Below are 24,747 nucleotides of genomic sequence, written 5' to 3' on the forward strand. Positions count from 1 at the left end.
GCTGGAGTGTTTGCTGCCCTGTGCCCTGGGGTGTGTGGGACCAGGGACTGCCCCTGTCAGCACAGCCTGCTGGGGATGTTCCCTGGATGAGTGGGAACCAGCCTGTGGGGTGTGTGGAGCTGTCAGGAAGCCACATGTGGAATATGATCCAGGCTCTGGAAACCTTCTGTTAGTGTTGGTGTGTGTGCTTCAGGTTATTCATAGGAGCTGAAGAAATTCTGTTGCACTGATTATTTTTTTCTGCTTTATTTCATGAAATGAACTTTCTGAAGCATCTCTGTTTTTTGGATGGATGGAAGGTTTTTGGTTTTCCTGTTGACTTCATGTGGTGTTTATGGCAGTCTGTCAGATTACTTTTTCCCCCCCTTCTTGTTGCATATTTGTACTGCATATTTTCTAAAATGAGATATCTTTACAGTTTTTCAGTAGAGAAAACAAATGAAATTACAAGTCACAGATGCTCTCAGAAAGGGTTCTGAGAAAGACGAGCTCTTCATACTTCCTTTCATTTTGTTTTCCTTGCTCTTCTTTCCTTCTGCTATCTGAAGATAGTTTTCTGAAACAACTCAATTGTCTTCCAGGTTTAACAGCCCAAATGTATTTTTCTTATACTATGTATTGCTCTGCAGCCTGCAGTGGTGCTCAGTGCAGTTGGTTGCTGAGTGTGAGGTGTGGAAGGCAGAAGTGGTGTGCTCGCAGGGCATGGGGGCATTGCAGGGAGGGAGGGAGGGGTCTGTTCTGCTGTCCGGGCACGGGGGCATTGCAGGGAGGGAGGGAGGGGTTAGGGTTAGGGTAGGGTTAGGGCATTGCAGGGAGGGAGGGAGGGGTTAGGGTTAGGGTAGGGTTAGGGCATTGCAGGGAGGGAGGGAGGGGTTAGGGTTAGGGTAGGGTTAGGGCATTGCAGGGAGGGAGGGGTCTGTTCTGCTGTCCGGGCACGGGGGCTTGCAGGGAGGGAGGGAGGGGTCTGTTCTGCTGTCCGGGCACGGGGGCTTGCAGGGAGGGAGGGAGGGGTCTGTTCTGCTGTCCCTGTGCCACTCGCTGTGTGTGGGACAGGGCAGGGCTGGGGCCTGTTGTCCCCCTGTTCTCCACTCCTGTACTTGGCCTTCCCAGCTGCCATCGGGCTGCTCCTGCCGCTCCCAGTCAGCTCTGAATGCCAGGCAGGAGTTAGACCTTAATTCTGGTTTACTTGTGCTGGAGTGTCTGACAGCAGCTGACTGCCATGGAACCGTAATTAGATGTGGAATGTGGAGAATGCTACATTATTTTTCTGTACCAGAAGACAGTGAACTCTTAATTGCTTAGTTTAAGTATTAAAGCATTCCTCATGCATCAGGACTTTGCTTAACCAAGTGAAGCTGTAAGAAGTAAATGTAACTACCAAAAAGTTTCTCCTGATGACCTCACTGTTCTATTTGTATTGATCCTGTCTGTATTTTGTTTGGATTTATGTGAATGGATGTTACTGACCTTGCATTTATTTTTGTTTCTCTCCGTTATCCTCTAGGAGCAACATTTAAAATGTTAAAGGCAGTTTTAAAAAAGAGCCGAGAAGGTGGAAAAGGGACCAAGAAAGATCCAGGTATGAATATCAATGCTATGTGTACTGTGCTGCCAGCTCCAACACAGCCCAGGGCCAGGACTGCAGAGTCCTCAGCTGCAGAAGTGCATTTGAAACTCCCTGATTACATATTACGGGTAATAGAATTTTTATTATGCATGTATTGGGAAAAAAATTTAATTGAAAAAAAATTCAGTGAAAAGTTATTAAACTGGTTACCAAGATTCTGTTATGTTTTAGTTTTTGCTTTAACTACAGGTATTTTTGAAGATAAAATTAATCATCAACAAATCTTACTTAAAATAAAATAAAGCTTATTGTACTGTTAATCATGAATTTAGTAGGCCACTACTTACCCGTGTTGCCTTCCAGGAAGGCAGGTAACAAGAGCTCTCATTGCAGTTCCCAGGGGCAGAGAAGGTCCAGCAATTCCCTTTGAGGAGGAGCAGATGCTGTGGACGTGCAGAGGTTGGGGCTGGGAGGAGCCCTGCCTGTTCTGTGTCAGGCGTGCTGAATTTAGTTTTTGCTGCAGTGGCTGAAAAGGTCATGGACCTGAGGGAGAGTTACCTGTTCTTCACAGTTACATTTTTAACTTCAGACTATTCATGTAGACTAATACATCTGATTTTCTGTTGAGTTAGATCCTAAATTACCCATAAGAGTGCATTTACACTCCTTGCAAAATGGATTTCCTACTCCCCGAATAAGTAAAAGCAAAACCAAATGCTTCTTTAATGTATAAAACCCAGAGTGTAATACAGCTGCCACATCCTTGTTTGCTGGAACCTTGTAAGCAATGCAGTCCTACTTTCTTGGACAAGCAGGTTATATCTGTGTCTTGCACTGCAGCTTTTAAACCTCTGCAGACTTGCCCTGAGTCCTACAGGTGGAGGGTATTTGCAGGGTTCTTTTGCAAAATGCTGTTGTGTGTTCATCTGGCAGCTAATGTGTTCTTCAGGAAATTTTTGCAGTCTTGTGAAGTTTGCACTCTGCCACAGTTCCTTTTTAAGTGACTGGCTGGTGGGTGCTGTGCTGACCAGAAAAAACACTGACAGTAGATCAGAGATGCACAGGAGTGATGACAGAGCAAGATGAAAAGCATCCTGGTAATTTGGTGTGTGCTGCTGACTTGGAGTTACCAGCTGGAGTTGTTTAAACAGAGTGGGCTAAAGATTCCTGTGGTGAGCCTTTCACTGGTACATTTTTCCTTAAAATACTAGATGGAAATTGGTTTAAGCTCAAAAGGAAAATCAGGCTGTTTAGAACAGAGCTCCTCTGACCAGGCTTTGATTAAAATCTGAAGCTTGAAAAGTCTTTTTCCTGTAGGTCAGAAAACACATTTTTTGTTTTAGGATCTCATGACATCTATCTGGATTAATGTGTGCAAAAGAAAGGATTTTCTCCCTTTGTTTTTACAAATACAGTGCTGCTGTATTTCTGAACACTAAAGGAAGAGTTAGAGCCTGGGAAGTGTTTTGTTTTCATTTTTTATTTGTTTTTTTTTGTTTGGGTTTTTCTGTTCGTTTGTTTGTTTTGGCTAGTTTTGGTTTTGTTTCTTTTTTACCAGCAAAGCTCTAGAGTTTCATGTATTAATTGGATGTTATGGAAACGAAGTAGTGGGGAAAACTGTGAGTAATGCCTGGCTGGAGAGAGCTAGAGTAAGGAGGAGTGCAGGAGCCGCTTTTTAAAAGGAAGGAAGTAATTTATATAGTGGATTCCAGAGATTTTTGCTTATTTTAGATTTGAAGATGATGTGAAAAATTTAAAAGAAATCCATGTATTCCATTCTGTATTACCTCCAGGACTTCCTGTAAAGCTATGTCCAGTTTAATAGTTTTCTCTTTTGTTCCAAAGGGCCTTCCAACTCTTTTGGCTGTAAGACATTTCTCCATTTTAGAAAATATGTGAAGCAAGGCAAAGAACATCAGTCTTTGTAGAGCTTATTTTTTGCTCTCTCCTCTCTCTGGTCCTTGAACGCAAAACATGAGTTGACTGTGGAGTTGTCCCACTTCATGGCCCTTTGGGTCCATAATAGCCAGAAAAGCTCTTAAAATGTCCTGCTCCCTGGAGAGGGTGGAAATGCTCACCAGGAATGGGAGCTGACTCCAGAGGCAGCAGAGTTGATGTGGAAATGGCCATCCATTGAGCCAGCCCTGGACAGAGTAATGCAGTAGTAAATTTAGATGTTTTTCTCAGCTTTGTGGGCACATGAACTTGATTTTTTGCTGATGAAGTTTTGGAAAAGTTTTCATTATTTTCAGAGCTTGGGAATGTGGGAGGAAGGAGACAGCACAGCTCTGTAGTGCTGCCCGGAACCCAACTGGGAAGACTTGCTGGGGTCTGTTTTCAATGTGTTCCTGGTTTAGGAGTGATGCTGAGTAGGTAGGAGGCAGTAAAATCTGCATGGGTTGTACTGGGCATCCCAGCCAGGGCAGGAGGGACAGCGGGGCCATGAGCTGCAGCTTGACCATGTGTCAGTGAGTTAGATTGGAAGAGGTTTAGGCTAAACTGCAATAGCTTTTTCTTAAACTGAGGTAACCTCAGTTGTCCCATGGGTTGCATGAAAGGAATGCCTGGAAATCTGTATAATTCAGATCTGAGTGGGATGATTCCTGTTTGACTGAATAGAACTTCCTGTTTGTGTGTTAACCCTGTTTATTGGTTTTACAGCTGGTAGCCTTGTGGAACCAGCGCAAATAGGAAAGGTGGTTTTTTCCCTGAATTGAAGGTACAGCTGTTGTCTTAAAAAGTCTGTAAAAGGGTTAAAGAGCAAAAAGAAATTAGGACTGGGTTTTTTTAGATAGCTTGTGTGGATGTTAATGTTAGAATTTCTCATTTGCCCTGACGTTAGGGCTGAAGACCTGATACTGTGCATAACACTTTTGAACTCAACCTGCTGAGTATGGGGATTGCAGTTTTTCATAACTTCTTAAATTCAAGGTCATCTTGAAAAAGAGGGTTGCAAGAAATGGTGTTGATGCTTTGGGAGAGAGACTGAAGTGCTGTGCTGAAGGCTGGAGAGTGTCTTTGTAGAAATAAGTTCTTCCCTGACCAGGTGGAAGGCTGTCCCCTGGGAATGTCGCTTGCCAAACGATGCCTTGGGCTGCACCAGAAGCAGTAGCTGGAGGTATGCAGTTGGGCTCAAAACCTGCAGTTGCTTCAGTAAAAATTCTACAATTGTTTTGTTAAAATAGCTCATTTAGGTGTGGCTGGGAGGCATTGATAGGTAGGTAGGTGGCTGTTGTAGGATTAGGTAAAATGTAAATGAGGCAAGTTTAACATGTTCAAACATGCACACATACTTATCAATATGTGCAAACACATGTGGACACAGGTGAAAAGAGCTGTGTTGGCAGCAAGTTGTTCATGGGTAGAGCAGCTTTTACAAGCAGAACTAATGGAATGCATTTCTAAAGGTGGATTTGAGGACAAGGTGGTTGGTTGGTATTCCACTTAGACAAATGGATGTGCCAAAGGAAAAGAATTTCAAATAAAACAATTTTTTGACCAAACTTTTTGTGCATCCAAATTTTTTCTGGTGAAGCAACCTGTCTACGCTGCTTCAGACATAGTTACTTCCATACAACAGAAATATCTGTCTGTAAGTTGATTTTTCTTTTGTCTTGTCCTTCCTTCCATTATGGATGAAAATACTTGGTAAAGGACAGAACCTGAGGGGAAAAAACCCACAATCTGCACCTGTCACATTAAAGGAACAGAAAACTATTTTGGGAATGTTTGAAACCAAGCAGGAAGAGAGTAAACAGGAAGATTAATTCTTGTGTCCCAGAAGGTAATTGGTGGGTTTATAGTATCTCATGTACACTGAGCTGAAAATGTACAGCACTTACTCCCACAGTTTCCCCTTGTTTCTCAAGGTTTTTGTTCAGTCTCAGAAACAAAGTAAAAATGTGGTATTTTCTCCTCTTTGTCAGGTTATTGTTATCAAATGAATATTATCTCTTTGCAGAGTTTCCGAGTCCTGCAGCGATTCTCTGGGAGGTGTCTCTGGTGTAACTCATGGGGCCTGGCCTCTGCTGAGGGCACACATTCTCCTGCCTTGCTCTTGGCCTTTATGTTCTAGATTTAAGATAATCTTAACTCTACCATATTTCTGCCCTGCATCTCTTCCTGCCTACCATGGAACTGTCTCTGCTCTCTCTCCTGTGTTGTTTTCATAGTTGATTGAGGTTTGCTTGTTGACTGATTTCTTTCCTTGAGGTTTTTAAATTGACCTCTGTAACCACTGGGAGATTTTCTGCCTCTACCCTCTCTTGGAAGGAGCTGGCCTTTCTTACTTTAATATAGCACAGAAACTTTGTGTATTGGCGTCACAGTTCAAGAAATTGAAGCCAAAGACTGTTGTCCAGGCTCAAGTTCAGCAGGTTACCTGCAGGGCTTGTCTGTGTCTGTGATGAGGTGATGATGTAAAGACTATACACAGTAAACTTCAGAAGATAAACAAAAAGTACTTCTTAGCTGTCATTGTTTTAGAAGTTCTACTCATTCTTAAATGCTTCAAAATGCTTCAGAGGTAGGTTAGTATTAGTATTTCCTGTTGGGTTTCTGTACTGCCAGCGGCTTTCCACTATATAATTAGGTTTGTTTTATTTAACTGTCCTAAAGTCAGCAACTTGTCTGCATTTGGGAATCTGCCTTTTTTTTTTTTACTTACTAAGCAAAAGCTCATTCAATATAAAATACGTGTAAAGTATTTCAATTTAAAAAGAAAGGAAAATCCTGTATATTAAGTTTCTACAGAACATGCTCAGTTATTTCAGATGGCTTTTTAGTAGCATGAGCATTGTCGTTCTGTTGACCCAATATCAGGCCTGAAGGAACACGAATAATGGCAGTATTGTGCTTAGTTTGCAGTGCTCTTCCTGCACTAAATCCCATCAGAAGTTGAACATCAAATGTAGTACATGGTATGCATGAAAACTTCGTTGATGTCAGTAGAAATTTAATGTGGTAAGTAGTCGGGACTTTTAGGTTTTCCAGCTTAGAGGCTTGTTAGACATTAATGTAGTGCTCAGATAACAAGGGACAGATTATTATGTCAACAAAAAGATAGTGTTTAGAATGTAGCACATAATGCTTTAAAGGAGAGAATCTGGAGAAATGAGATGGGTGGGTTTGATTTCTGAAATAAAAGGTATTGAAGTGCTTATGTATTTGTATGCATTGGGCTTTCAGTGATTGCCTGCATAATCAGATCTTTTGAATTTGGTTGACAAAAAGGGTCCATATTAATAAGTATTTCTTGTGTCTTGTTTGATCCAGATTTGATAGATCAGACTTAAATTTTTACAATTTTGAGACTTAGTTAGCTTTGGGTTTCCTTCTTCTTGTGTTCAGATATCTTTGTATAAGCATCCTTGACTTAAATATGAATGTACAGACTTTTGAATGTTAGTATAGACTGGATCCTTTATTTCTGCATTATGTTCTGTGGTAGATGGGAGTGTTAGTTATTTTGTTTGTCTGCCTTCCTCTTTAGGAACATTTTATACAAAAAAAGTAGGATGAAATCTGAAGTTTCTTCCCTTTTTTTGTCACATCATCAGATAAAATTAGGAAATTGAGATTCAACTTAGCATTCTTTTGGAAAAATAAGATGTGTTTCAAAAGCATGAGCTGTGATTGCTCGTACAGTGTTCTGCCATTCCTGTTTTTCTGTCTCCTTTCAGCCAAGGCCCTTGTTAGGAGTCTGATGTGCAGCACTTGGAATGATAAACAGAAATGTGCTGAAATTCACTGGCACTGTGTTTTGGGGTTTTTTTTTATTATTTTTATTGCTAATGGCAACTAAATTGCTACTCTAAAAAAGAGGGCAGTTGCTGTGCAGAAAGGCCCAATCTTTTCCTAAGACCTGCTACTTAATCTTTATTTTAGAAGTGAGTGTTTTCACTTGCCTTTAGCAGTGAAGGTCTGACTCTCAGCTGACCATGGTTGGCTAAAGGCGTGTTTGGACCCACCTGTCTTGCACTGCATCTCACTCAGCTTCCTGGCTGACACACTCACAACCCAGCTGGGAGCATCAAACCTTTGGTACCATTCTGGCAAATGGAAAGGCCATTAAAGAAAACAAGTTTGCGTTTTAAAACTAAATGTGCAAATTTAATTGGCTTTTTCTGTCCAAACTCTCTGTGTTATTAGGCTTTGAATTTTAAGTGCAAAGGGACTTTGTGGTGCATGAAGTACACATCCACTGTCTGGAACATTGAACTTGGACTGGAATACTTTCAAGTTTCAGTTTGACTTTTTGTTGTTACTCTAAAAATATCTTGCAACAGAAGAAGCATTGTTTCATGCTTAAAATATGGTTTTGATTATTCTGTGTTGCTTTGCCCACTTTCTGCTGCTGTTGTCAGTTATTTAAGAGTTTAAACTTTTTTGCTGAGCACTGAGTATTTAATGTGGTGAATGTCTTTTCCCAGAAGCAAATTCCAGTGGTGTATCCCATGTACCTATAAACAAACCTTCCCCTCCCCACCCCAAAAAAAAGAGATTCTGCCCTTGAAACACATAGAAATCACTTCAGTGGTCCAAATAACCTCTTCTCTAAAAATTAGTTGGTTTTTTAAGTAAGAGCTACAAGAGAATGTTTAGTATTTTGTGTACTGAAAAAGTAATCCAGAGTTCAGAAATAAATGCCAGAAAATGGGCAAATAACGTCAAGTACAAGCAGAGTTGGCAAAGCTTGTCCATTTAAACCTTTTATTCTAATGGTGCCTGGGTTGTTTCTCGCTCAGTGCACTTCACTGCTTCCTTTACTCAGGCTGTAATGAGTTTTCTCCCCATTCCGTGCTAGTTTCTCCATTTTTCTGGTCTCTCCAGAGTCTTAAGAGCAAATAAATTAAATGTTGCTCTTCCCTCGTGCATGTATTTTCCATGCCAGGCTGTTTCCTGCCCCAGAAGGCTGGCTGTGGACTGCCCCACTGAGCAGGGATGGTCAGTGTGGGCAGTGGTGTGACTGGTTGCCTTGCCCTCCCTTGGCAGCCTGGGCCACTGGGCCCCCATCCCTCCTGGAGTGCTGTCTCCTGCAGCGGATGGACAGGCACACGTGGAACTGTTCGGTTTCCAGAGACACAGAACCTTTAAAGGGCAGTGATCAGTGTTTGACAGTTAAAGTGAAGCACCTTATACACAGTCCCTGAGCCATTAGACAGTCCGGGTACACTTGCCTGTCAGTTCTGCTGAAAGATCAGATGCGAATGGAACATCAAAAACTGTTTTTTAAAATACCAAACCCACTGGTTTTGGTACTCTCTGAACAGTTTCTTGCTACTTAGGCACAGTGATGCCTCGTTCTGGAATGGGCATTCCAGATGGATCGCTTTCCTCAGGCCACACAACTGTTTTCTTTTTCCCACTTGTAATTTCCTTCCAAACCTACCTGTAAGTCTCATCTCTTACTGACACTTGTTAGAGTGCAACACGTTCTACGCAGCAGAATGGAGTTGGATAAGACAGTAGTGACACGTGAGCACATCTGAGTGTTGGCTGTTCCTGTGGCAGTCTCTCTGCAGTGTGGGTGGTACAGTTGCTGCCTGTGCTGTTCTCCAGCAGTTCTCACAGCGGGATCTCGGGACACATGCTGGGCAGGGACTGGAGGCCTCGTGTGCAGCAGCTCAGGGAACGACCTGTCTGCTGCCCTCCTGTGCCAGGGCATTAATTCCATCTCACCTCGGACCGTTGTGCTCGCTCTGGAGTAGCAGGGAATTACACCTGCTGAGCTCACCCTTTGGGGTCGTTCCGGTGCAGATTCCCAGGATTTGTGCAGTGCTGTCACAGTGCAGCACTGCGGGATCCCAGCGCTGGGTCCCTTGGCTTGGGAGAGCCCAGGGATGGGGCCTGGGCAGTGCCCCGGGCAGCCTGCACTGCTCCAAAGCCCAGGGATGGGGCCTGGGCAGTGCCCCGGGCAGCCTGCACTGCTCCAAAGCCCAGGGATGGGGCCTGGGCAGTGCCCCGGGCAGCCTGCACTGCTCGGTGTGGCAGCAGCAGGACTCTGGGGGCTGACAGAGGCACCATCCCCCTGTTCCAGCAGGATTGCCGGGGCTGTTCACAGGCAGAACACCTGAGTGCCTTTGGGACTGAGCTGGATGGGGGGTCAGTTCTGGTTGTCTCTGCTGTGTAGAGGGCTCCAGTCCCTCTGCTGCCCTCACTATGTGCTGAGCTCCAAGTTCTGCCAGCAGGAGCTACCAGTGGCCTCAGACACAGAACCCCAGACCAGCCCCATGAACGTTGCCCCTGCCCGAGGATCCTTAGCAGTGTACCCGGGGTTTGTCACCTTCCAGTCTCCTGCCCCAGACATGTTACAAAGTGCAAAGTTTGCAGCTGTTACATGGCAGGGTTTGTTTGCTCCTTCCTTGGTTTCCAGTTGGTGCCAGAGGAGTCTGGTCAGGGCTGCGTACTCCTGTGTTTGGGGCGATGTGGTGTGGCCCTTCGCTCCGTGGGGCTTCTCGGTCAGCAGCAGCACCCTGCAGTGTTAGTGTTTTTTTTCTTTTTAAAACATCTTAAACAGAACTGCAGAATTTAGGATTTCTTCTTCTGTAGCACGATTCTATATCAGATGTTTTTCTGAAGTGGGTTGAGAGTTTTCCGTTTCGCTTAAGTAGATAGGTTAAGGGAGAAAAAGACAAAATGGGCCGACCCAGCAGGGCCTGCTGAGGGAATCCATGGAACACTGACTGCTCTGCAGTCACTCTCAGTACCCAGACTCAAGGACTCTGCATGTTCATTGTTTTAGCTCTCACTGTTGTAAAGGCTGTATAATATATATTATACATGAAATATATATATATACATGCAATATATTATACATGAAATAATCTGAATTCCCACATCTGCACCAAACCCCTTTTTACGCATATTTTGATAAAGTAGTTGGCATTCTTCTGGTTTCTTAGCAACTTACATTGAATGAAGAATTAGATGCACTTTATTATGTTTAATACTGACATATACCCTGTAAAGGTTTTCGTTATTCAGTAGAATTAGTTTAATCTTGAAGTTCAACTTCTCTTTTAGGATATTAAGCTCTACAAAATCATTACTTTAGTCAACCATCCTTGTATCTTTTTGTATCTAAAGAAGAAAAGTAGTTTGTTAATCAGATTATGCTTTTGAATTGCATCCCTAGGTGCAACTAAACTGGGATTTGATTTCCATTCTTCAAGCTTTTTGTGTGTGGTTTTTAAAGCTATTAAGTTGTTTCTGTGGTTACATTGACCACTGAGTAAGAACTCCAGTGTTGATTGATGTTTTGAAAGCTTTTTGTCCAGAGGCTACTTGGCAGTGGAAAATGTACAACTCAGAGGTTTAAAAAAAAAAGAAAGTGAGGTTTCACAGGACCTTCCCTCATGTGTTTGTTTGACATTGTTAGCAAATTTGAGAGGGGTCATTTTCCTCCTGCTCCAGAATTGGCATCGCCAGTTTTACACTGGGGTAGGCACCAAGAATGTCATGTAATTTTAAAGTATTGTTCTGGTAGCTAAAATGTTTTGGGGTTTCTGTGTTTATCAGCATGTGACCTCTGCGTATATTCAGGCATTGTAACAAATTGTATTTGGACAGCTGTTTCTCACGCATTTTTCTAGTATCATGTCAAATTGCTATGTTAGAAACATAATGTATTACCTGGTGGATCCCACAAGCTTGGTAATTTTGGGTCTGTTTTGTCATATATGTAGTTCCAGGTATCTTACGGGAATTTTCCTGTAAGTTGGATGAAATGTATAAATTTGGTCATCAGCCCAATTTACACAAAATAGAAGATGCAGGATTAGGGTAAATAAAACCTACAGGATCAATTTAGAGACTTGGGAAAGGATGATCTAAGCATATAAAAAGAAACTTGTCACCCCTCAAGCTGGAGCCAGCCACAAGTGAGGGTCCTCGTGTGGATGTGGAGCTGCCCTGCAGGGCCATGAGTGTGTGGATCCCTCAGAGACCTGTGGGCTCTGTCCCGTGGGTCCCTCAGAGACCTGTGGGCTCTGTCCCGTGGGTCCCTCAGAGACCTGTGGGCTCTGTCCCGTGGGTCCCTCAGAGACCTGTGGGCTCTGTCCCGTGGGTCCCTCAGAGACCTGTGGGCTCTGTCCCGTGGGTCCCTCAGAGACCTGTGGGCTCTGTCCCGTGGGTCCCTCAGAGACCTGTGGGCTCTGTCCTGTGGCCGGGGCTGAGCTCCAGAGCCACGAGCCCTCTCCAAATGTCGGCGCTGCCTGGGCAGGGCCCTGGGCTGGCTCTAGGAGTCCCTGCCCTGGGCACGGAGCAGTTCCTCGTGCTGTGCCCCCGTTGTGTGTGAGCAAAGGGGATCCTCATCCAGCAGCTGTGAGGGACAGGGGCTGTTCCAAGGCCTCTCCGTTAAAGGTGCTCCTGGATCACGAGGGGAGGAAGGGCTGGTCCATGTCACGGGCTGGGCAGTGTCTGAGGGGCTGGAGGTGCACACCTTCGGGTGGGTCCCTGTTGTCCCTGTTGTCCCTGGTTTCTGAGCTCCCAAGGGCTCACAGCTCAGTCTGTGAGCTGTGGGTTAACAGCTCTTTAGAAAGGGCCTGGAGGAGCAGCAGTGCTGTTTCTGCTTTCTTGGAATGATATTTGTCCAATAGCTGTCTGCTCTTCCACAGTATCCTCACCATTCCCACTCATAACAGGAGTTTTTCTGCTTCAGCAGAACACAGTACTGTTAAACATGTTCACATCACTGAGGATATGACATGCTTGGGTTGGAGCCAGTAGGGTTGGGTTTTCTCAAGATGTATTCTTTGCTCTGAAGAGCTATTCTGTCTGAACACTGTGGGTATGTGAGTGGCAATAAGCAAAGGCTTGTTGTAAAATTAGGAAATTAAGTGACTGAAAAGGAGAATTTCTGTGGTACACATTTTAGGTTTTTGGTTTTTAAGTCATACTGCTCTCAGAATCTGAGCCATGGAAGACTGCTCCCCACAGTATCTGCAGGGCTGTCAGGGAAAAGGAAGACTGGAGTATTGCTGGCACAGAAATTACTAAGATATAATGGTGTTCGTATGTATTGACTGTAAAATATCTTTCCAATTACTGTCATGATCAAATAATCTGAATTTACTGATTAGAGCTATTTAGCCCTATCCAACTCTCTTCTGTGTTGTAACATTTCATATACAATAGAGAAGGATAAATTAATTCAAAATTCAAGTCGACTAAGAAGACAGTGAATTAAACAGATTGTTTGTGTCATCGTAAAAGGGAAAATAGAAGTGAGGGAACTGTAGGTGTGCCTGTTAACCCTCTTGCACCTCCCACCTCTCAGCATTCCACTTGAAATACTTACACAAATTCCAACTTACAACCTGGCAATGTATCTAGTAAACAGCTGTTACCAAGAATTCCGGTATTTTCTAATTATATTTAGCAGCATTACCATTCTACTTCCTTGCTTTTTGCTTATGTTCAGAGGAAAAATGGAATATCACAAATGTGTCTTTGTTCTTCAACAACTTGTGATGCAAACTCACATTACTGTGTTGAATAATAAAGAATAACACACCTAATGTTAAACCTGTGCTTGGATCGGCTGTTGTGAAAGTTCGTTTTCAAAAAAAACAGAAAAAAATCCTTAACCTCTTTATTTCTACTCAAAGTGGAAAAACATCTTAGATTGGCCATCTCTGAGTGTACCTTTTAGTGATCTACCTTTTCATTCCTTATGAGGGGTAACCCAACTAAATTTCTCCTTTAACTAGTTCAGTAAACAACATTTCAGGTGGTCCTGACTTTCAGGCTATCACAATGATCCTAAAACACCTTTTTAGCTGTAAAAATACTTTTATCTTCATAGGAAACTTACCTCTAAGATTGAAACCTAGAAAGTACTGACTGTTGAAAGTGAGATTTTTCTTCCCCCTTTCTGTCTGTAGTACAGTAAATGAAAATATTGCTTACTTGTATTTACAGTTTTCTGGTGGCTATCTGGATTCTGCAGTGGAGGGGGCACAGTAACATGAGTCCTGCTCAGTTGTTGCTGGCAAACGTTCCCATGTGTTAAATACTTGTATTTCAGTGCAACTCTGTGGTGTTTTTTTGGCACATCAGCTAATGGATGACAAAATTCTATTTTTAGTAGGTGACTGCTGCCTAGAGAATGCCTCGCAGGCCATAGCCACATCTGGCCACAATGCAGATTTGCCCCCTGGGGAGCAGCCAGGCCCCGAGGACACCTGCAGAATGAACGTGGCCAAGGGAGTGTCGATGTCCCTGCCGTCCTCGCCCCTGCTGCCACGCCAGACCTACCTCCTGCAGGCCAGGGCAAACAAGAAGTCTCCAGGTAAAGGCAAACAATGAGCTACTCAAACCTTCATAGGGTGTTAGCTGAGTTATTGACAGATGTTACATAAAGTAACACAGTAAAATCATATTGAACTTTTGCAACAAAACCAAGAGCGGTGCATGTTCCCAGGGAAAAAAGGCTATTAAAATAGAATATATTAAATAGAACATATTATTTCATATGGCAAAAAATTAACTGATGTTGCAAATACTTGTATTGAAATATCTGAATATGGTTAAGTCCAGTTATTTGTGCTTAGTGTATCAGGTAGAGGACTGCTGCAAAACCCTTTGTTTATGCAAATGTTAGTGACTGTGTAAGAGTCGTTGTTGTACCTTTTGCAGTTCATTTGTTTCACTCCTATCTCCGAACATAAATGTATTAATAGACAAATTGCTGTGGAAGTGACAAGGAAGTTGATAATTTTCAGGGATTGTGTCCTCAGTGGTGCCAACACAGTGGTGTGTGAGCCAGGCTAAATATGGGGCTCCACGGGCTCCTTTTATCAGCATTCTGTGCATCGAGATCATTCCAGCACACCGGCATCACTTGGGTTCACTGGGGGCAGAGCTGGGGGCCAAGTGACACTGTCCATATTCCTGCTGCCCGTGGAGACACTGAACAGGTTTGAGTTTATAAGGTCTGGGAACAGAGGGTGTTGAAAGGTGGGTTTTGTCAGCACTGAGAAATGTCTTGGCTAATGACCCATTTTACGTAACATTAAAGAAAAACCATTGTGCAACGGATTGCTGTAAGATAGCTAATACAGTTTGTAAAAAGTATTCTTGGTTTAACTTGCCTATCAACAGTGGGTTTTTTCTCCTTTCAAAATTTAAAAGTAGTAATCTTGCTTTATACGTAAATAATTTTGGGTTGGTTTTGACAGTTCACATAAAAGTTTTGAGCCACAGAATGGTATTTTGATGTTTTGTCCCTTGCTACAAGTGGTTCGTGTGCTGAACAACTTTAAATGATGGGTGAAGTCCTTGAAAAGGGAAAGGAAATGGGATTTTTGCCCAAGACTTAAGTGAAGGTCAGGATCTAACTCTTAGTTTTGTTACTGTTGAGAAAACCTTACTGCAATCTGGGTGTCTTTGAGATAATATTTTACCAAGCCCCTCACTCAGTGATTTCGGGCAGTGACATACATTTTTATAAGGGAGTGGCTGCTGACTGGTTCTCTTGCAGAAAATGATGAACAGTTGATAAACGGTGACTGAAAAACCACATTCACTGTGACTGCAAAGTCATTCCACTGCGATTCCCAGCTAAAGGAAGAGAGTTCTTAACAATATAAAGTGCTGGGAATGCATTGGCATTTATGTGTCATTATTTTGTACAAAGACCTAACTAGGCAATAGGCTGCTGACAGAAACATTCTGTGCTGTTCCTTTGACTCTAAACAAACAATAGCTAATGGAAGATGATTTAATATAAATTAGCTGCCTCACATCTGGGGCAGGAGTAGTACAAAGATGATACTAATGTCCTGATTTCAAAGCTCCATGTTTTAGTAGCATGATAGCAAGTTACAGATCTTTTGGGATATGGTGAGTGAAAGAGGAAAGAATTGGGCTATAGTGATGAAGTTATCTAACCAGTGGTAGAAGGAAAGTCTGATTTCAGCTACTTAGAGACATGGTTTTCAGTGTTAATATCATTAATATTTTTTGAAGTCTTTGAAACTGTGTAATAGAGAGAGAAAAGAGTGTGGTCATTGGTTCTGCCTTTAATTCTGTCCGTACGGCCGCACAGGTTGATGGTCAGGTATATATTGGGTGATACTCTTGCATAACTTATTTCCCTGAAATAAAACTCCAGGGGTAGTAGTTGATTGTACTCTGATTTAGGAGGGTCAACTAAAAGGTTGAAAATACTGATATATAAAGGATGTTCCAAAACAATGTGCGTTTGGAGTTTAAGGTGTAAATGAAAGATACTGCTGCTGCCCTTGAAGTAAATGTTTGCTGGCTTAAATTAGTGATACAATAATGCTTGAACAGAGAAAGGGAACAGCTTTCCTTTGAAATCAGGGCATTTCCATCAGTGAATGTCAGAGATGACTGCTAGGAGAATCTGCCATAAATGTGCAACAGAACTTTAGTTAGTTTTGAAATTAAACTTCAGTTAAAACTTCTAATTAATAAACAAATTATCAGCATACTTGATTACTTGAGACTAGACTAGGTCAGAGAACCGGTTTCATCTCAGCTGCAGTTCTGTGCCCTGCCCTTGAGAGCTCTGGGAGCTGTTCCTCCTGCATGCAGTAACCTGTCCCAGGTCCTGCACCTGTGTGGGGCAATCCCCAGGATCAGTACAGCTCCACTTAGTGCTGATGGGAGGGAAAGGAAGGGGATACACAGGTTACAATCATCTTTTGAAAAATCAGCTTTTCTGCAGTCAAAAAAGCATTAAGAATTACTAGGAAAGCAATAGATCATTTTAAAAAAGTATTGTTATGGAATTGTATAAATCTGTAGTTTGTCCTCCTCGGGAGGAGTCTGGTGTAACTGGTGCAACTTCAAACATCTGCAGTGGATGTAGGACAGAGCTCGACAGGAACAACTGGTGGTGTGGGACGGTGCTGAGGGAGGGATCATTGCACTAGACTGCACTGGGATGTGTCTGCCTGGAAGAAGGACAGGTGCAGGGAAAAGGAGGCAGTGCAGGGACAGTGTGAGGTGGTGTTGGGTTAACCTGCACAGAGTGCAGGCTGGGAAAGAAGGGCCGGGGTGAGTTGTTGGAGGGAAAATCCATCTAGAACTCCTAAATAGCAGGTGACTGCTTCTCCCTCTGGGAGTGGTGAGGCCCTGAACAGCAGTCACGGGAGCCCGCCAGGGACTGGGTTTCCCTTACTTGGATTCCTCTCTGCCGTTTGCTGCTGATAAAGCCCTGCCCCAGATGAACCTTCCATCAGACCTAATTCAGCCATCTTACACTTCTGGAAAAGTGCTCCTGTTGTGCAGATACAGTTCACATTTAAATGGGTCCTTTTTCATCCATTTATTGATTCATGTGGCCTGTTCTAGATTAGTGAATGAAAATAAACTTTCATGAATTCCCATACTTGTTGCAATGTTGTATGTCAGATTTGCAAGTACTGTAAGTCACTTCCACAGTAGTTTGTGAGGAAGAAAATTCAGTAAAGGGTCTCCTTCACAGCTTAAAACATGAGTATTAAAAACACGTCCCGAAGATATTTCCATTTTGATCTAGTTGTACATGACTGCTACATGTTGTTCTGGTTCTTTTAGAATGATTGCTTTTTTTGTTGTTCAACCTTGATACATTTGATTACACTTCTGCTTACAAATGACAGGTGTGGACTATTGTCTCCTTAAAGAACGTGAATTTATTTCAAAGGAATGTGTATTTTTTGCTGTCTCCAGCAGGGCCAGTGCCCCTTATTTTGTCAGGCAGTAGCGTTGGAAGAGCCCCCTCTGCTGACGGTCGGTTCTGAGCTTTTGGGGCAAAAAGTGGAATTGACTCAAGACTCTCTATTAGGGATACAAACATATGTTCATATATGACTGACGTTTCCTGCCCAGCATTTCTTAGCTAAGAAATTGGATTGTCACCATGTTCCCATGTTGCACTTTTAGATGGAAGTCTGAAAGAGCAGGTGGATCCACCCAGATTGTTCTGGGGGAGTGACACCCTGAGATGGGGTGACCAAGCTTCCCAGCTCTGTGACAGTGTGACCCTGGGAGCCTGAGGCCAAGGAGGAGAGAGATGCAACTTCTCTTTCAAAGCAATCATCAGCCTTAGAGTGCTCAGGAAAATGAGCAAGAAATCAATGCAGTTTTTAGAGACTTAATGTAGCATCTGAGGCTGCTGCCAGAAGGAAAGATGGGATGCTTTTTGTGGCTGAAATGCCACATCCTAAATATATTGTGGGGTTTTGATAAACAAAGTGTGGGACATCTGAGAGAGCTTTGGAGTGGCCTTGAATATTGAGCCAAGGAGAGGGATGCTGTTTGAAGACCCAAACTGCAGACAGGAAAGCCCATTTACCAGGGCCATGTGTGCAGTTGGCATCAGCCCTACAGTCCCTCTCCAGAGCTCCCTGAAGGGGCTTCGCTCTGTTTGGGTGGGAAGTGCAGACCAGGAGGAGGAACAGTGAGAGCCTGAGGTGCAGTCCTGAGTTACAGACCAGCAGGAAGGAGGAAAGGAGGGAAACCAGCCTGCTTGAGTTTCTTGCAGCTTACACACCATGTTCAGTGAGTTTGTTTTCCTCGTGTTCCAAAAAGCCCAGAGCGTGTGTTTCTCTCAAGAGCGGCGGTGCAGCTCCTTACAGCAGCAGCTGTGTGTAAGGAGTAATTCCCTCTGCTTTTTTTGCATCATGGAGGATACAGGACACAGGAAACTTGTGATCCATCTGGGAAAAGTTGGATCCACTCTGCTGCCTTCCCATTTCAGGTCCGGTCAGGAAGCCCAAGTATGTGGAAAGTCCGCGCGTGCCCGGAGAGGCGGCTGTGCCCCCGCGGAAGGGCCCCGAGCCAGGAGAGCCCAGCCCCGGCGGTGAGTGTGTGTGCAGGGGCTGCAGGGGCTGTGGGCAGAGCAGAGTGTGTTCTGGAGTACACACTGTCCCGGCCTGTGGCTGGGAGGAGCTGCTTGCCATCATACCCCTGTTATCTTTGTAGTTGTCTCAGTTCTTGGGGCTCTCATTTAAAAGAAACTACAGTTTAAAAGGCAATGTTTTCTTTCAGAAAAAGGCTCTTATTTTTGATACTTAGTAACAAATATGGATCTAATTGTAATTATTTTCACCGTCTATTTGATACGGTGTAGTTACCCTGGTCCCTCTTGTGCCTTCACAACCTTTTAGTGCTGGTGTTCAAGTTTTAGGTGCAGCTGGGAGAGCATGTAGTTCTCATCCCCCTCATCTGAAGGTGACCATGTCGTGATGCTCCTCCTCTCACAGAGCTGTACTCCCAGGCAGACTGCTGGGGATCAGCACTAACCTCTGCTGTGTAAGGATTCAACAGTGCTTGTTGGGTTGAACACCTCAGGCTTTGATCTCTGTTACTGACTGAATTTGGTACTGTGCCTAACATTTACTCAGACTTGTCAATGTTATAATTTAAATATAATAATAATAGATGGTGATTTCACAAACTGTGTAACTTCAGGATTGTGACTTAAAGATTAATTGTAAACTTTAAAATGGCAATTTTTTAGAGAAAATTTATTTTCCAGTCAAATATTTGAAGGCCTGTCAATTTGTGAAAATTCTGAGATAAAAAAATCTTTTGCTGTTTACTTTCATGGACTTCCCCCTTTTGGGATTAAGTGAGATCAGATAATTCAGTCTTGCAGAGTAAAACCTGTGCTGTTAGGGAAGTGGCTGTGCACATGTTCCTGGGTCTCCCCCTTGGCAGTTCCAGAGTTAAGTGTTCCTGAGAGGAGATGGTTCTCAGAGTGGTAGGATGATGCTCCTTACTCAATTAGCTGTGTATGCCTGAGGATGGGACAGGGTTACATATATATTTTTTTTAATGGACAAAAGAAATAAATGCTCTGTAAATGTTCCTGCCAGAGCAGATGGTCCCAGGTTGGTGGGTGATGCCAAAGTGCTGCAGTGGAAGAAGGAAAATGTCTTGTTTGTGAGATTCCATTAGCAAGAGGTGTTTGCCATGGGCACAACTGTGCTTGGCTGCTTTTGGTGGAGGTTGCCTCATTTTGAACTTTGTCTTATGTCAGTTGGATGCCAGAAGACATTTCAAAGCACTGTACTGATAGAATTAAATATCTTTGCAGCCAGAAGAGCTGGGAACTGATGTCCGTCCTTTGCATAGCAGGCAAAACAAAAATCTGTGGTATTAGCTGTAGTGTTAACTGTGAGATTACAAAACATCTGTGTCATTAACCTCTACTTTTTTTTGACATTACAGAAATAGAATCCCAACCTGCCACTAAGTTCTGGTAGCATTGAGCTTAGTGCTGCAGATGGGAAAATGGTCATGTTAAGTTGTTTATCAGTCCAGGGATGAACTGGTTGCACTTAACCATTTCTGTTTTGACTGGCAGGGTGGGTTTTGACTCCTCTAGATTTGTACAGATATGCAGAGGATCCAAGACTCACCAGCAATTAAAAGTTTGATGGATAGTTTGGTTGTACTCTTTTTACCTCTTTTAACAGTTTCCAAATACAAGACTCTAATCTTCACCACCTTTTTTTCTCTCCACTCCAAAGCAAAGCCAGACAAAGACTCGAGCTGTTCTCCTGCAGCACAAGAATTGATGACAAGATTGGGTTTTTTGCTGGGGGAAGGGATTCCAACTTCTGCTCACATGGAAGAGAAAAACGAAGTTATGGTAGGATAATGAAATATATTTAATGTTCATCATGTTTCAGAGAGGACTAATGTTATTTCCCCTATTTCCTGGTTGCAGTTACTTGATACTTACCAAAATACAATCTGTTTAAATAGACACATAATAATAGAATTGTACTTTATTTTAACAAGTGGTTTTTTTAAGAATGGAATATCAACTCACAGTTTCAAAACAAACAAACTGAATAAACTCCCCATCATTTCTTAGAGGTTAAATCTAATCTTCTGTGAATGTGAATGGCTTCTGGAGTTCTCTCAGCCTTACGTTAGTATTTAGGAGGAACTTTTTTCCTTTTGTTTTCAGTGATTTCTGAGAATGCAAAATATCAGCATTGTGTTAAAATGGGAGCAAAATATCAGCATTGTGTTAAAATGGGGGGTAGGGTTGTGTTTGTTTTTTCCTGAGAAGTTCATGTCAGTCTGGCAGTCTTTCTCTGTCATTTGGGGTAGAGGGATTGGAGAGAAGCAAGCAGCTACTGTCCATATGAAAGTCGTCTGCTAACCAGAAGTTCACTGTAACTGCCAACCTCTGCTCCTGCCCCTTACTCTATCCACGTTTATTCCCAGTCCTCATAAATCTTAGTGCATCAGTTTGGGTTTCATTGATAGCAAAATGTGGATAAGACTGCAGTTCTAGTGTTTCTGTCCAAAGAATAGCTACAGGAGGTGGAGGGGAAGGATATCCAGTAAAATGTTTGATAGAGAAGAAAACTGCCTCACTGCAGCTCTTCCACTGATCTGTGAAATTCCTTTTTTTGGTTCAGAGGTTGCTTTTTAAGAGTAATATGAAAGATTAAGATTCCCAATCTAGATAAAGCTTCCACTTGTTGAAGTTTTTCCTTGAAGAATGGGCTCTTTGCTTTGTTCTTACTGTGCCTGCCCTCGAGGTGTGTAGTTCTGTGCCGGGCGGTGTCCTGCTGCTGTGAGTGAGTGTTCCTGCTCTTCCCACGGCAGTGTGCAGTCCCCAGCCGAGGAGTGAGTCCCTGTTCCACCCTGACCAGCAGCACAACATCCCCCAGCACCGACAGCCCCTGCTCCACCCTCAACAGCTGCGCCGGCAAAGCGGCGGCCAAGGGCAGCCCCTGCGGCACCATGAGCACCCCCAGCTCCACCCTGGAGAGCAAGGACAGTGGCATCATAGGTGAGCACCCTGAGGCCCAGGTAACACACAGCACTTTCCTTGTGGTTGTACAAGTCTGAACAGCTGCTTCACGTCCTTGTGTTTGGTCCTGCGCTGTCCACGGATCCTGTTTCAAATCCTCTGTGCTCAGAAGACCGAAACCTAGTTCTTGGCTGTAACAGTTGCTCAGTTTCTGTTGTTAGGTGTGCATTTCTTTTATTTTCCCAGTGCAGTTCTGATTTCTCCACGTTTTCCTTTAAAAGAATTAATTTCCTCTGTTTTTCTCCATTTCTTATTTTCTTCTGCCTTTTTCCTTTTCCATTATATAGGTCTATTCAATGCTTCTCATAAGGGTGAAGCACAGCAGAGCTTGAAGCTGGTTTACTTTCCAGCTGAGGAAACAATAATTGATGTGACTTCTTATGAGAATCAAATCAGACTGTTTAAAACACTGCAGACTTTTGAGTAATTAGCATGGAAATGAAACTAAAATGGGGCATCGTGGAAGAGGTGCCATTGTGTGATTCTCCAGTGAAAGATGACTGAACTGAGGGTGTAGGTGCATCTCCTGTGGGGGAGTCAGTGATGGTGAGAGGCAGCCACCCTCGCAGCCCAGCTGTCACCCAGCTCCTTTTACCACCTAGCTGACTCTGATCAACTCTAAAGAAAACATTAAATTCCTTTTCTGCCTCATTTGTGCCATCTGACCCTCTTTCTGCTCTGTGCCCCAGTGGGTCTCTGTCTCTACCACTACCTGCCTGCACCTTTGGGCACTCATGTGACAAGCTTTAATGTTATTTTCTGGAAGGTCAGACTGAGATGTTAAAAGCATATTTTTCATGTTATAAACTGCTGTAGGAAGGTTTATTCTTTATTGGTTTAGTCTTTTTTTAATGCTGATTCTTTAACCAAGTGATTCCTTTTAAAATTGGTTTTTAACAGCTGTTAAGATTGCTAACAAAACCAAAGCTCAAAGTGCCCCCTAACACAATACTTTCTCAATACACGAAAGAGAACTTTTGGTTTTAGTCCAGTCCAGCTGATTGAGTGAATTTAGGGAGGCTGAAGAATGGAAACAGTTTTAGATCTGAAATGCTTGAATTTGACAAAATAACCTTAAGACATGTCATTGCCTCTGACTGTGAACTTAGTGCTTTTCTATTTACAACTTCTATTTGGAGAAGGAATTCCAGGTGCAAGTGCTCTCTCCCTGCTGTTGTGAATTCTGCCATGATGATCACTCTGGTGACACTTCACTGATTTTATAGATGCTTTTGCATTTTATTATAAAGTGAGGAAAGTAATAGTCGTAAGTTTTGACATAAATTATTGTTACTGATCCATTACCCTAAAAGACATGTTCATCATTCAACAAAAGACTCTTTTGTGTGAAACTTCAGTGCTTCAGTTTAAGAAAATGATTTTGTGAACTCATTCCATAGCAGATTGTTATGTGGTCAGCTTGGTGCAAGACCTACTTTTGAGACAGTGTGAACATCTTGATGTAAAGGAAAGGGTATATCAGAATTGTTGCTCTTGGAAAAAGAGCACAAATGTAGATACTGTGTGAACCTACTACCCAGGCTTTACAAGCTTTAAATAGTCAGTATGTCCATGTTCTAAATAAGGTCAGAACTGGCCTCGTGTTTGTTTAAAATAGTGTATTGGTGTGACAACTACATCATCATTTTATAACCTCCTAAGTACTAATATTTTAAAAAAAATATTTTAGAACACAGTGATAAAAGCTACTTATTTAAACTACTGAAAAGGAAGGAGTTTCAAAAATAAAAGAAACATGAAAAAAAGTCCTCTATTATACAGGGAGAAGAGAGGATGGTTGAGTTGAGAAGTATGCGAGTGTGAGAGCAGAGAGGAGAAAACTCCTAGAGCGGGGGGGGAACTTCTGTGTAGCTCCTTCAGGCAGTGTGTGGTTCATGGTTGTGGGGCCACATGAAAATCATCTGCTGCTGCTCCGTGGAACTGTTGTTCATGTCTCAGATTCGGGGAGAATTTGAACACCCCCTGGCCACCCATGGCAGCACCCCTTGCATCTGTAAAGGCATAAAACTGAGAAAGGAAAGAAGAGGCGTCTCTCTGATAAGTGACCTGGGCTTTTCTTCTTGTATACAAATGTGTCTGAACATTCAAGTTTTAGGAGCAAATGTGCATTTTAAATTATGCTTAGCAAGTATATGTTTTCTGGTGTCTTTGATGGCGTTCATCCAGCCATGAGAATATCTTGCTCTTTCATGCTACTTACGTGGGCTTCCTTTGTGTTTCTACTCCCACTGTGTTTTCTGGGCCAGCAGACTGATGGAAAATGTGTCTTTTCTCCCTTTGCCTCTTTTTTAGTTACGGTTCAGGTTTCCTTTAGTTTTCCAGTGTTCTACTGCTGTAGCTGAATCCTTCTTTGCTTCTATTGAGTTTGACATAATAGTAGTGGAGGCAGGTTTTAATCTTTAGCAATGATCTGAGTAGGAGAAAAGATTGGGCTGCTGGCCAAAATGTAAGCTTTGCTGGATCCTTGCCCCTGTTTCAGTACAAAATCTCGAGCAGCCAGGTTTCCTGATGCTACATTTCACTCCAGGAGGAATCAGAGGTTTAAAGATTTCCTACTTCAGGAAGAGCCAGATTTTTTTGACAGCACCATCAAAATGAAATAATTTGTCATACAGAATGCAGTTTAAGGTGTGTGCAAGGATTAATGGAGTGCCTGAAAAGCTTTTTTCTTCTGTTGCCTCTAGATTGTGTATCATATTATTGGTACTTCTTAGAATACAAGCTCTTGAATTTAAGCATCAGATCTTACATTCCTTAGGAATGTGAGCCTAAGCTGGAGGAATGCAGAGTTGTACAAGTACCTCACCATCCTTCAGGGCTGAAGCTGCAGTGCAGGTGGTGTGGAAGGAGAACAGTTGGTCCTTCCCCTTGCCTGGACGAGGCTCAGTTCCAGGAGCTGCTCACATGGTTGGGTTTCATTGCAGCTCCAGTATGCCAGAATGTTTTACTTAAGGAATTGGCCACTTGAGTGTAGAATTGCCATATATGTAGCTTTAGCTTTTAAATTGTGAGCCTGGGGAGGACCCAGAGTTCATATAGATACTGTTATCTGAACTGGTACTGATTTTTTTATTTTTTAATTTTAGGGTTTTTTTTAATCCTGATGTTCTTTCATCCTGTATTGTATTTTCCTCTGTTGATTAAAGTGTTCAAAATGCACTGATTGTTGGCTTAACCTTTAACAAATATTTGTTGTTCAGTTATTTTATGAGAGTTTAAATTAATTAATTAAAAAAGTTTTAAATGAAACCGAGTAGTTTCAATATTAAACATCCCAAAGAAGTGTATGTCTGTTCTTAGGCAAAGAGGTGAGCATAGTTTTATGAAACAGTACTTGAGTAGGTCTTCAGGAGTACAAATTCTT

The 24,747-nt window shown here is 42.8% G+C and overlaps 1 protein-coding gene across 7 annotated transcripts in view; it reads left to right on the forward strand.

Moving 5' to 3' along the window:
- TANC1 (tetratricopeptide repeat, ankyrin repeat and coiled-coil containing 1) overlaps positions 1-24,747 on the forward strand; it is a 66,481-nt gene that overhangs the window by 19,243 nt on the left and 22,491 nt on the right. For 4 of the 7 annotated variants that reach the window (XM_051810391.1, XM_051810392.1, XM_051810386.1 and 1 more), the window contains exons 2-6: positions 1,505-1,579; positions 13,656-13,859; positions 18,282-18,383; positions 20,059-20,180; positions 21,155-21,341. In XM_051810391.1, coding sequence (XP_051666351.1) covers positions 1,519-1,579; positions 13,656-13,859; positions 18,282-18,383; positions 20,059-20,180; positions 21,155-21,341 — 676 coding nt within the window. In that variant the 5' untranslated portion in view covers positions 1,505-1,518. The remainder of the gene's footprint in view (positions 1-1,504; positions 1,580-13,655; positions 13,860-18,281; positions 18,384-20,058; positions 20,181-21,154; positions 21,342-24,747) is intronic. The other 3 variants (XM_051810389.1, XM_051810387.1, XM_051810390.1) reach the window with 2 other exon arrangements.

This window comes from Manacus candei, unplaced genomic scaffold (genome assembly GCF_025592945.1).
Source record: "Manacus candei isolate 608988 ecotype Guabito, Panama unplaced genomic scaffold, ASM2559294v1 h1tg000077l, whole genome shotgun sequence".
Lineage (NCBI taxonomy): Eukaryota > Metazoa > Chordata > Aves > Passeriformes > Pipridae > Manacus > Manacus candei.